Source organism: Panthera tigris, chromosome A3, assembly GCF_018350195.1.
Source record: "Panthera tigris isolate Pti1 chromosome A3, P.tigris_Pti1_mat1.1, whole genome shotgun sequence".
Taxonomy (NCBI): Eukaryota; Metazoa; Chordata; class Mammalia; order Carnivora; family Felidae; genus Panthera; species Panthera tigris.
In genome coordinates this window covers 49,596,470-49,609,420 of record NC_056662.1, presented here as the reverse complement: position 1 = coordinate 49,609,420, position 12,951 = coordinate 49,596,470, and the positions used below count along the sequence as shown (strand labels likewise).

The window sequence follows — 12,951 nt, the reverse complement described above, 5'->3', positions numbered from 1 at the left end:
TTTACTTGATTTGCCAGGCCGGTTGCCTGAAAAATCTTTCCCTGAGCATTTGAGTTTCATTTGTTTCTGCTATTACCAAAAACAGAAGGCCAAAAGGGGTTCTGAAACAAGAGGTACAGCATGATACTATTTTTGTAATAAAAACAGCGTTTCTACCAAGGTAGAAAAAAAGATGTAGAATACAAATGTTTATAGATTTATCATGTTTTTACTAGGTGTTGTGATTACAGTTAATTTTTTCCTTCTGGCTTTTCTGTTTTCCAATTTTTCTTCCAATAATCATACGAACTTCCATAATTGTTTGAAAGACAAAAAATTAAGTAAAAGCACGCTAATGTATTAAATATAGATCATCTGGCTCCCCCAGTCAGAATGCAGTGGGACAAATCCCTGAGGTCATCCCCAAGCTGGGGTGAAGCTCTGCAGGATTTTTATTGGGAGCCTACCTCCTGTCAGGCTCGGACCCTTGTGGGGCTTGTTTCTGGTCCATTACAAGCAAAATAACACTTCTGCAGAAAAAGGAGAGAAGCTTATTTTTCAACACGAATTAGCCAGACTGAAACACTTAAATTCCAATTTTCCATTTTAAAATGGCCTTGCTACCCAGAACAGGCAAACAACTTTCCACTCACAGGCTGTGTGGTTTGTAAAGAAATTTTCTCTAGACAGAAAATTTTCCGCCTGTAGCCACCACAGCAGGCAATCAAAACTCAGACCTCTCAATGACGATCAGGAAAGCAGTTTTGTTAGAGGTATTAATTCTGTTCAGGAAAGGTCATTTCCATAATCCCTGAGCCCATCACTGTCCTTTTCAGGATCTAATTATACATAAACACTCTAAGAGGAATCCCAAGGTGTTGAGGTGTGTTCTGGTCCAGGGAAATGTCCTTGAATGTGCATGCAAAGCTGTACCCTTGTCGTCTACTTACACTGACAACAACACTGATGTTGCAAATCAGAGCTCTGCCATCAGCAGGGAATTCTGGGGGAGCCACAGCCTCTTGGCCAATTTCCCTGGCAAAGACATCCTAAGCCCTTGTTCTAAAAACCTGTTTTAGCCACTTGGTGCCACTTCTATGTTGTCTTGCATACTAAATGTGAAGCAGCCTCGCTGGTATTCTAACAACTCTGTCCTTGTTACCATCTCTGTTTTAGAAAAAAGAGTGCTCCACAGTAAGTATGGAAAAGCAATGATCTCACTCTTAACAACTATTAAACATTTTTTAATGCCTCATGAAAATACTCTAAAATAATATCAACAAAGCAACTATACAGTGCCTATATGGATACTGCAAAACAAATCTTTGCAAACTGGCTTCAGGCCTGCAAGTGTATCCTTTCTTCAGGAGTCATTCTACCTTAGTATAGAAAGGACAAAATTCTCTGTGGTCAAGAGCAAGTAAAAACACCCAAACAAACTGGCAGCAGGTGGATGGCCAAGACTATGACAGGCCTATCCAACTACCAATGATACTTACTAACTTGGAAAGCTGTTGAAAAAGTTACAAATGTCAATGAATGAAACAGAAAAATCACAAAGTTGTATACGCAATATACTTTTTAAAATGTGTACCTATATTTAAGAATAGAAAATGATCTGAAAGGACATACACCTTCATTTTAATATGGTTGAGAGTAATGGAGTCACATCAGTGACTTTTCTTTTGTGTATTTAGTATTTTTCTGCCATAAGCATAGATTTCTGCAAAATATGAAAAGTAACAACCTCCGTGATTACTTAATCTCCATGAACTTTAACCCAACAATGTTCTTCAAGAGAGGTGTGGAAACCCCAAAGACAGAGACTTCTTTGAGGGCTTCTTCTGAGCTCCTGACCCCTGCTTTAGCAGGCATCCTCAATGATTTTCTTCCGATCAATGCCTAGCCAAAAAAAAAGCCCACAATCCCCTGCAGATGACTGAGCTCACCCCCTTCCAACACAAAACTGCCCAGGCCCGGTTCCAGTCTCCTTTTCTCTCACACTCTGCTGCAAAAAAAAAATCCCCAAAAGGTGGGGGGCGGAGTCAGGGGAGGAGGAAGCACCGACTCTGCAGTCATCACAGAAGCACACGGCTAGAAACAGGCTGGAAAATTCCGCCAGGACTCCAGGGCTCAGGAGACGGCGGGGAACAGGAGACCCCTGCAAGACCGAGCTCCTTGCGCAAAAGGACTGTGGACTGGGGCCTAAACAGAGGAAGAGGAGGCTAGGCGCCCCGGGGCCCCGAGTGTAGACAATACCCTACACTGTCTGCCGTAGAGGACAGCCCGGATCCGCTTTGCGCCCGGGGTGGTAGGGTGGTAAGTACTGGGCCAGGTCTGTGTAAAGCTGGCTGACCGCCCCAGGGGAAGGCGGTGGGGGAGACGTGACCCCAGCCAAAGCTATTCTCACCGGCGTGGACCACCGATGGGCTGCGGGTGCACACAGAGGGTGGCCGTGCTCAATTTAAAGACACTCCGCAAACACAGGCCCTACGTGCGTCTTTCTGGGAGAGGTGCATCGCTCTGCTGTCTTTTCCCAGGGGCCCGTGTCTCGAGAGGCCCGGCACAAGGGCTGCCCTTTTCCGGGGTGGGGCAGCAGGCACGGCAGGACGAGCGCAGTGACCCTGGGCAGGCGACCCCGGCCTCCCTCGGGCCGCCTCACCTTGGGGTCGCGCTCGTAGTAGTGCTGCTGCGTGCGGATCCAGCGGCCCACCAGGTGGTCGCGCACCGTGTGAGCCAGCGCGAAGAAGTAGTCGCGGGGCGTGGCCACATTGCGGTCCTTGACCAGTGTGAAGTGCAGGTGCCGATTGAAGCTCTTCCGCACCTCGGCCACGTCTCCCAGCCCCGCAATGCCGCGCACACTGATTTGCTTCCGCTTCTCGCTGTCAGTCAGCGGCTTCGCCATCGCGCGGTCAGAGGAGGAGGAAGACGAGAGGCAGAGCAGGGAAGACAACGCCAACACCGAGGATGCTGCGGCGGCTCTGGCGCCCGTCACTGCGGCGCCGCACGGCTGGCACGGGCCGCGCCTGCGCGTTGCGTCGGGGCGGGAACTCCTGAGAGGAGGGGCGGGGCCGCGGGGGGGGAAGGGCCGGTCTTCGGGGGCGGGGCCTCCGAGAGACGGGGGGCGGTCTCCGGGGACGGGGCCTCCGGAGAGGTAGGGCAGGGCAGCAGGCAAAGGCTTTAAGTCCTTGGACGTTGGCAGGGGCGTGCCTTTTTGTAGGTGTGGAAGATGAAGTGACCTGTCCAGGCCAACCAATAGCGGGGGTCTGTCCCCAAGATAGCCAAGCCCAGCCTGGGGGACGCGAGTGAAGGAGCAGGAGGACTCGGGAGTCGGAACCTCTGTCCTGCTTGCCTCTCTCTGCCCCCCAGGGTCATGAGGGGGTCTCTGCCATCGCAGCTTTGCAGATTTCTGGGCCCGGCGTCCCTCGCCCAGTCAGAGTTACCGGCTACCCCAGCCCGGAGTTCCCTGGGTGTTGGGGTGCGGCCAAGGCCTGGCAAACGGGAAGGAAAACCGGGTACATGCTAGAAATGCAGTCAACAACGCCTGGTGGGCTCAGTCTCCTGAACCGGGGGCGAAGTGGCTCTGAAAACACCAGCTAAGAATGTAAAACTTTGTTTATACTGAGAAAGTGCCAGCCTTCCTGCGACCCTCCGACTGAGATGACAGCATTCCCCAGGGGCACTGCAGCCCTGAAGGGTTACAATGACCCCTCTGAGGGACCACCGCTGCTTACTCAGAGAAATTTTATTCCCTAAATCACAGGCCCTCACTTTGCCCTTTAAATACCGTCAGGAAGAAGGAAACACCCCACTCTAGCCGAGGATCCGGGTCATTGTGACAGAGACGCCGCCTCCTCCACTCCACCTAGTTGTATGCCTCACTTAAGGGGTTCCTGGACACAGCTACCCACACCTGCTTAACACGGGAGTTCCCAAAGAAATTGTGCCTGGGCCCACCTTGCACGCAGCCCTGCATTGCTCTGAGCCTATGGGAACACTGCTTCATTAGAGTTTCACCTTGACCCCTTTCCCCTAAACCCCATAAACTCTGCCTTTTCCTGTGTTCTTGAAATTGCCCCACGGTCTTACCGCCTGCAGTTACTTCATTGCAGTGGGTCAGTAAACCTGATTTTGAGCCACTTGCAGGTTTGCACTTGGTGGTCTTAGACTGATGAGCAATAAAGATTCTCCATGTACATGGAGGTCAAGTTTGCCTGCAGGAGAGGTCATGAAAGTCTAGGTGCAGGAATTTTCTAGTGTGATGCTTCCAAAGTTATCTTCTTACCTGGATTCTCCTCTAGATGCATACTCCTCGGGGGACAATAAATGTGGAATGCCCTGTCTGCCCCACCTATGCACACACTCACCTGTTCCAGGTGGCCACCAATATCACTGGAATGGATAAATAAACCCCATGGCCATCTCAGCCATTTTCAGATAAGTAATTTTTAAATTATTTAATGTTTATTTATTTTTGAGAGAGAGAGAAAGGAGAGAGAGAGAGAGAGTGGGAGAGGGGCAGAGAGAGACTGAGACACAGAATCCAAAGCAGGCTCCAGGCTCTGAGCTATAAGCACAGAGCCTGACACGGGGCTCTAACTCACCAGCAGTGAGATCATAACCTGAGCCGAAGTCGGAGGCTTAACCGACTGAGCTGCCCAGGGGCCCTGAGATAAGGAATTTTTATATAGTTATAAGTGCTGTGAAGAAAAGCACATTAAGTAGCCAGTGACAGGAGATGATATTTGAGTTGAAACTAAAAAAATATTAATGAGTAATGAATCTGGGGGAGGAGCAAATACAAAGGTCCTGAAGTAGGTACCCACTTGGACAGTTCACAAAATAGCAAGTCCAGTGTAGGTAGGGCAAAGAGAGCAGCTGAGGGGGTATGAGAATGTGCCACCCCCCAAAATGCCTCTTTGGTCTACAGATTATCTTGAGCCAAAGGCCACAGAGTAACAACAGAAGCAGGAAAAGCTCTTAAAACAGGGCACACTTTTTCCTTTTGTAAAGGAAATTCACATTTAAAAACATACTTCCATTTGTAGAGAGCTTTCCTCTCCTGACAGGTCTGACTATAAAACCTTACCAAACAACTTTGGTTACCATGCTTCTGGTTACCTTCCCATAACTTGCCTCCCTGGCTAGAAGCCTCAAACCCCTTCCTTGTTTTAGCCTAGGACGATATATAAATTCAAGTTCTAACCACCCCTTTGAGTCACTCATCTGTGGTACTTCCGAGAGTATGTGGTGCACATCCTAATAAACTTATGTGGGTTTTTTTTTTCTCTTGTTAATCTGTCTTTGGCCAGCCAAATTTACAGGGGCCCACATGGAGAACTTGAGATGGGTAGAGGAAAATATTTTTTCCTTGCCAACACAACCAATGGGTAGATTCAGATTAGAGGTGGGGAGCCAGGTCAAGGTGCCCGGTCAGCGTTGATGAGGAATTTGGATCTTCGAACAAAACTGTAGAGCTTCCGAACAGACAAAAAAGAAAGAAAGTGGGCTCAGCTTTGCTCCTTCAACGAAAAGGACTGTTTTTCTGGCAGCCTGGTCTTAACTGTGACCAGGCCAGTATACTTGCTCTTCTAATGGGAGAAGATCATGAGGCCAGTCAGCCCACTTTGTTATAGTCTGTCCGGTGCTCTATTTTGGGGAGACCTCTTTAAATATTCATTTACTAAGAAGTGATGGATATTGATCCAGGTTCAGTTATTTTTTGTAATGAGCTATTTTGTATGTTGGAGATAAATTACCTTTTAAGTGCTTTCAAGCAGGTATTTAAGACTGTCTATAGCTAGTTCCCTGCCTTGGAAACAGAGACAAAAGATGTCCTTGTGTGTGGAATGAAATGTTGTGGGAGTTAGAAGAAATTGGGTGTGGAAAACACACAAACAGACATTTTGGTCTACTTAAACTTCTTGAGTGTCTCAACCGATAAATGTTGGTTAAGTCAGTGTCTTGGAAGCTCCGCCAGCCCTTGTTGAGACTCCTCAAGCCAAGGATAGAGACTTCTGGGGACCGCAGAAACACCACTGGCCAATCTGTGATGGTCAATAAAATATTTGCAAATTAACAAAGGCCTGGCATTTCAGGAAATGGGAGGCAAACAATAAATGCATTATTTGTGAGAGGTCAGTAATAGTAAACCTCAGTACAATTAAGACCACCAGCTAGAATGGTATTGTGGAATTGGGGCTCTTCCTTCACTGGGGTATGTAACAGATACTCACAGTGACATTAATGTATTGGAACACATTGTTTTTAAAAAAATCTATGAGACCGGAGTGACATGAAAAGGAAATAAAATGGGGGTGAGGAGAAAGAAAGGAAGCTCTTCTCTGCAGAATACCAAATAAATGTAGGAGTGGATGCTAGGACTATCAGACAAAGGCTGTAAGGGAACAGGATATTCACACAGTCTCAAAGTATCACCCACGGATTACCTTAATAGTTACAAAAAAGAGAAGGCACTTTACAGTGGAGAAAGCTTCATGAAGTGATCCAACCTGGCATTACCAATAAGGGGACAAAATGATAGGTGCTTTCTGATTCAATGCACTGAGAAAGACACAATATCACTTATAGAATATAACATAGTATACTATGAATGTCATGGTAATATAGTAAAGACACCTACCCAACTAATAGAGGCGCAGATAACAGCTAAGGCAGTTTCCCAGACTTGCTGACCAGAACTCCCTTTAAGCATGTTCCCAAAGCCCCAAATCCATGATTCCAACTGCAGTACTTCTAAGCCAATTTTTTGTGTGTGTGCAAATGTGGGGATCTCTGCCCCAGGCAGCCTTTCTAACCCAGCAACCAAGGCGCTGTCCTAGTAGGAATGACATTAATGCACTGTGGAGTCCCCCAGTGTGTGCCAGAAGTGCTGGGCTTTCAGGTGTGTTCAAGCAGGACACTATCTCATGCTCAGCTTGGCTTGGAGTCCGCTACTTCTTTTAAAAAAATTTTTTTTAACATATATGTGTTATGTTACTTTCAGGTGTACAATATAGTGATTCAACAATTCTATACATTACTCAGTGCTCTTCATGATGTGTAGTCTTCATCCCCTTCACCTATTTCACTCATCCCCCCATCCAGCTCCCTTCTGGGCAAGCACCAGTTTGTTTTCTGTATTTAAGAGTTTTTCTGTATTTTTTTTTGTTGTTGTTGTTTCTTAAGTCCACATGAGTGAAATCATATGGTATTTGTCTTTCTCTGTATTTCACTTAGCACTAGACTTTCTAGATCCATCCATGTTGTTGTAAAATGGCAAAATTTCATTATTTTTATGGCTAATATCCCATTGTGTATATATACACCACTTCTTTATCCATTCATCTATCAATGAACACTTGGGTTGCTTCCATAATTTGGCTATCATAAATAATGCTACAATAAACATAGGGCTGCATACACGTTTTCAAATTACTGTTTAGTATATTCCTTGGGGAAAACCCAGTAGATCATATGGTGGTTCTAATTTTAACTTTTTGAGGAACCTCCATACTGTCTTCTACAGTGGCTGCACCAGTTTGCATTCCCACCAACAGTACATGAAGGTTCCTTTTTCTCCACATCCTCGCCAATACTCGTTGTTTCTTGTGTTGTTGATTTCAGCCATTCTGACAGGTGTGAGGTGATATCTTATTGTAGTTTTTATTTGTATTTCCCTGATGATGAGTGATGTTGAGCATCTTTTCATGTGTCTGTTGGCCATCTGGATGTCTTATTTGGAGAAATGTCTGTTCATGTCTTCTGCCCATTTTTAAATTGGATTATTTGTTTTTGGGTGTTGCTACTAACCCTTTATCAGATATGTCATTTGCAAATAGCTTCTCCTACTCAGTAGGTTGTCTTTTAGTTCTGATTGTTTCCTTCCTTGTGCAGAAGCTTTTTATTTTAATGTAGGCCCAAAAGTTTCTTATTGCTTTTGTTTCCCTTGTCTCAGAACATATTTAGAAAAAATGTTGCTACAGCTGATGACCTTACTGCCTGTGCTCTCTTCTAGGACTTTTATGGTGTGAGGTCTCACATTTAGGGCTTTAATCCATTTTGAATTTACTTTGGTGTCTGGTGTAAGAGAGTGGCCCAGTTTCATTCTTTTGCATGTAGCTGTCCAGTTTTAAGGTCTGTTACTTAAGTGATTATGAGATGGGCTCTAAAGCCAGCAAGAGTCAGCTTGGGATGTTCCCCTTACTCTGGGGCCCTCCTCCTGGAAGGGAGGGTGACAGACAGACAGGGGTTGGTGAGGGACAGAGTGGTGAACACGTTAAAGAGAGGAAGCTGGTCACACTCCAAGGCCATTGCCCTGCCATCCTCCAAGCCAGAAACATTACCCCACTTTGAGGGGGTTGAATCAGACAAGCCTTTACAGTTTTTGTAATTGAGTACTGGATGGACTTTCTGGTGTACTGGAATGAGCTGGGGCACCATGGTTTCAGCCATGGGGCCAGGCAAACCATCAGCCTGGAGAGCTCAGAGGGCCAGGCGTGAGGAGAGCAAGTCTCAAGTACACACCTGCACCCACCAACTCCTGCTTATTCAGGGTCAGACCCCCATGAGGAAATCAGCACTTACAGGATCAGGGTCCTCAGTATCACTCCTGTCACTTATCAAAGACCTCCTGACATTGCATGGAGTAGAAGGTTCCAGTTCATAGGCAGGCCTGGTTGTTGCATTACCTGTCTCCAGGGAATATGTTAAGCTCACAGTGAGAAAGTCTGTCTCTGCACAGCCTCAATTAATGTAAAATGAGGGATAACTGTGAAAGTCACCCTGAAAAACAAGAGGTCCTGTGAATGCATGTGCTGCCCTTGGAGTGGGGTAGGCTGAGGAGGAGCCAGACTCAAGGCGGGGCTGAGCTAGGCCAGCTCCCCTCAGGCTGCAAGAGGAGGGGGCCTGATCCCCTGCACCTACTCCACCACTGGGTGAACTTCCTAAAGTCTCCAGCACTCCTAACACCTGCTGTGCACAACTCAGGCCACTGGCTGGTGTGCTCCAAACCCAACAGAAAACACAAAGATGGTGGGTGGGGAATGGAAAAGGGGGCTGGAAGGAGACTGGGAGCCAACCAAAGAGGAATTTCAGGATGCTTTCTGTGGGATAAACTGTATAAAAATCCTATAAGAGGGTAGGGTAAAGGGCTCCATTATTCTTTAGGGCTCCTTGAGTCAGATCTCCACATCGTCATGTGGGGGCACACCTCTTAGAGGACTGTCTCACTTGGGTAACAGTTATGGCAGGCCCCTCAGGTGGTGCTTCCTAGAAGGTACAAAAGAATCATCTGGGGGGTCATGTCAGAAGGCAGGTTCTGATACAGCAGGTCTGGGGTGTGGCTGCAGTCTACATTTCAAACAGCCCCCCAGGTTCTGGGAACGCACCCTAAGAGGCAAGGCCTTAAGGCATAAGCACTGCTCAGAGTTTTTAATGATGGAAATTACTGGAAAGGGGGTTTTGAAGAAACAATTTCCCACTCCCTGCTGCTGTCCTGAACAGGGAGGGGAGAAGGGCAGTTCCTCAAGGCAGCCAGGCTGGATGTAAGTGTCCCTCCAGTACATCCAACTATCTCTTCTGACTTGGAGTTTCCAGGCTGTGCTGTGACTCTGAGTGAGCATACCTATGGACTGTTAGGGACAACCAGTACCTTTTGGGGGACCAGGTATGCCACACCATAAATACATCAAATTATTTGTTTCTTAACTGGCATCTCCTAAGACTTGCTATATGGCAATTTACTGCCGTCTTCTTACCCCCGGATGAATGATTTAGCTGAGTTTCTTGACGTGCAGAGCTGAGGATGAGGTCCTAGACTTGTGGTCCGAACTCCTGCTGGCATCTCTTCTCTTCTCCAGGCCATGAGACTGTCTCACTACCCCTCTGCTCTTGTTCCTCCTTCCCAAACCCAGAGTCGCCTGGTTCCTATGGGCAGACCCTGGGCTTGGGGACCCCTTACTCACTGTTACCAGCAACCTCAGGTCTGCACCCACTAACATCACTGCTGGTGTTCTTCAGGGCCATATTGGGGCCCTGGCTTCAGTCTTGCTCCCACTGACCTTGATCTCATCTCGTTGGCCTCTGTAGTTTCTACATCAACAAGTGCACTGGCAGGTTGGTACTTTGAAAAACTGGTAGTATTCTTTTATTATTATTATTATTATTATTATTATTAAGTTTATTTATTTAAGTAATCTCTATACCCAACATAGAGCTCAAACTCATGACCCTGAGATCAAGAGTCGCATGCTCTTCAGACTGAGCCAGCCAAGTGTCCTGGTAGTATTAAATAAACTCTGAACCAGAACTGAACCTGCTCTGAACCAGCTATTCTAGTCCAAAAGAGATACCCAACAGAAATGAATGCTTATGCTGACCAAAAGGCATGCACAAAAATGTTCGAAACAGCCCTATTCAAAACAGTCCAGACTGGAAACCATGCAAATATCCATTAACTCTGGGGTAAATACTTTGTGGCATATTCCCACAGCTGAACAGTCTGCAGCCCAGCCCTTGAGAATGATCAGCCATACCCAGTAATCGGCATTAGAGCTCATCCTGTATGATTCTGTTTACATGATATTCTAGGACAGGCAGACCTCTAGAACATCAGCCCTAAGAATGGTGTTGAATTTTAGGGGTGGATACAACTGGGGACGATATGAGTCTGTGGGATCTGACAAAGCTATTGCAGTGTGGTGTGAACAAGTGTAAAAGTTCATTGTGTGCTCACTAGAAGCCAGCCCCATGTGGGGAATATCTGTGGGTGTGGTGAACACCACAGACTTGGGGGTAGGGCCCGGGGGGTTTACACTGTGCTGCCCATGGCCTTCCACCGTCTTCTTCCAAACCTTTCCTGTTTCCTTGTCCTCCCTGTGCAGCCAGTAGGGCTCCAGATCCTTTTTTAGGCCAGGAGCTTCCTGCCTGCTTCCAGATCAGGCAGCAATGCCACACAGGTTTGGTGGGCACATTCTCCCCTAAGCTCCCAAGGACTGTCTCAGGAACTGGTCCTCCAAGAGCAAGTCTGAGGCCTCCAGCTGTGTTGTTCCTTGTGGTTCTAGACTCCTTTTACCCATCCTCAGCTGCTCTTTTGGGTTCTCTTGCTAGGATTCCTGCTGTAGTTTCCTAATGGGCTTTCCTGCCTCCCAAATGCTCCCCAGAACAGTCCTACACAGGCTGCAGAATTGGACCCTTCCTCAGGGAAGGGCTGAGCCCAGAACTGCTTCTATAAACCCCAACCCCAACTGAGCAACCTTCCTAGGCCAGTGTCAGCCAGTCCCTGGCAGGTCTTGTGGCGAGCATGGGGCTAGCCCAAAGTAGGACCTGATAGGCAGGCAAGGTGATAGGAGGCACCGGACTACAGGGGGTCAGCTTTCTGACACGTCTGATTCCAAAGGGGCCAGGCAGAAGCAGGAGTGTCATAACTGAGGTGAGGGTGGGGAGGATCCCCAGAATTGTGGAGCTTGGGGCTGACTTTGTTGTTGAGAGGGTCTGTGAAGGACACACAGCCAGGCTTTACAGGCCTTCCCATTCTGGTTCTCGCTCTGCTGCCCCTTTCAGCCTTTCCCTCAGTGGACAGCATCCTAGCCCCTCACCCTCAGGGTCCCTGACTGGAGGAGTGGGATACTGCCCCTCTATCCCATGGGCACCAGGCCCTCAGTGAGTCTCCTGCCTGGCTTAGGGCTGCCTCTGAGCTGACTGCCTCTGCTTACCTAGAGCAGGATTAGCAAACAGCAGTCCTCAGCCATTGTATGGCCCTCAAGCTAAGATTACCTTTTACATTTTTAAGTGATCAAACAAATCAAAAGAATAATAATGCATGATACATGAAAACTATATGCAATTCAAATTTCAGCATCCGTAAATCAAGTTTGATTGAATGCAACTGTAGTCATTCATTTACATTTTGTCTAAGGCTGCTTTCACACTTCCACAGCAGAGCTGAGCAAATGGGACAGAGACCGTATGTTCTGCAGAGACTGAAGTATTCACTATCTGCTTCTAACCAAGAGTTTGCTGCCCCTGACCTGGAGTGTGTCCCTAGCATTGCCTTATACTTGTGGATCCCAGTGGATCTATGTTCAGTGTGGCAGCTAAGTGGACCGGGGCGGGGGGTGGGTAGGAGATGTGGCTGGCCTAGGTAGGATTCTTGAAGCCTCTTTAAAATTCATTACATCACATCAAGGAAATGCATGTTAAAACCACAATGAGGTAGGACACTGGGTGGCTCAGTAAGTTAAGCATCTGACTTCACCGCAGGTCATAATCTCATTGTTCCTGAGTTCAAACCCTGCATCTGGCTCTCTGCTGTCAATGTAGAGCCTGCTTCGGATCCTCTGTCTCCCTCTCTCTCTGCCCCCCCACCCTCCTGCTCACTCTCTCAAAAACAAATAATAGTATTTAAAAAAACAAACAAAAAACCCCACAGAGGGTTACCAGAACTCACCAGCTAGAATGGCTAATATTAAAATAACTGACAGACAGTACCAAGTGTGGATGAGGATGTGGAACACTGCAGTGTAAATGGTAATTCACATTGGAAAACAATTTGGCAGGTTCTTATAGTTAAACATACACTTACCATATGAACCAACCATTCCACTTTTAGTTCATATCTTGAAGATATTGTAGGTTTGGTTTCAGACCACAATAAGCGAATACTGCAATAAAGCAAGTCAAATGAATTGTTTGGTTTCCCAATGCATATAAAAGTTATGCTTAGACTGTACTGTAGTCTATTAAGTGTGCAATAGCATGATGTCTAAGAAAATGCATGTACCTCAATTAAAAATGCTAACCATCATCTGAGCTGTCAGTGAGTCAATTAATCACTGATCACAGATCAGAACAAATTTAACAATAATTTTTTTTGAATTATTGTGAGAATTACCAAAATGTGACATAGAGATACAACGTGAACAAATGCTGTTGGAAAAATGGTACCAGTGGACTTGCTCAGTGCAGGGTTGT

General features: G+C 46.8%; 1 protein-coding gene across 1 annotated transcript in view; it reads right to left on the bottom strand.

Annotated features, from left to right (window-relative positions):
* Window positions 1-2,994, bottom strand: part of PYGB (glycogen phosphorylase B) — a 58,342-nt gene extending 55,348 nt beyond the window's left edge. The window contains exon 1 of the mRNA XM_042981019.1: window positions 2,642-2,994. Coding sequence (XP_042836953.1) covers window positions 2,642-2,884 — 243 coding nt within the window. The 5' untranslated portion in view covers window positions 2,885-2,994. The remainder of the gene's footprint in view (window positions 1-2,641) is intronic.
* Window positions 2,995-12,951: the final 9,957 nt, after the last annotated feature.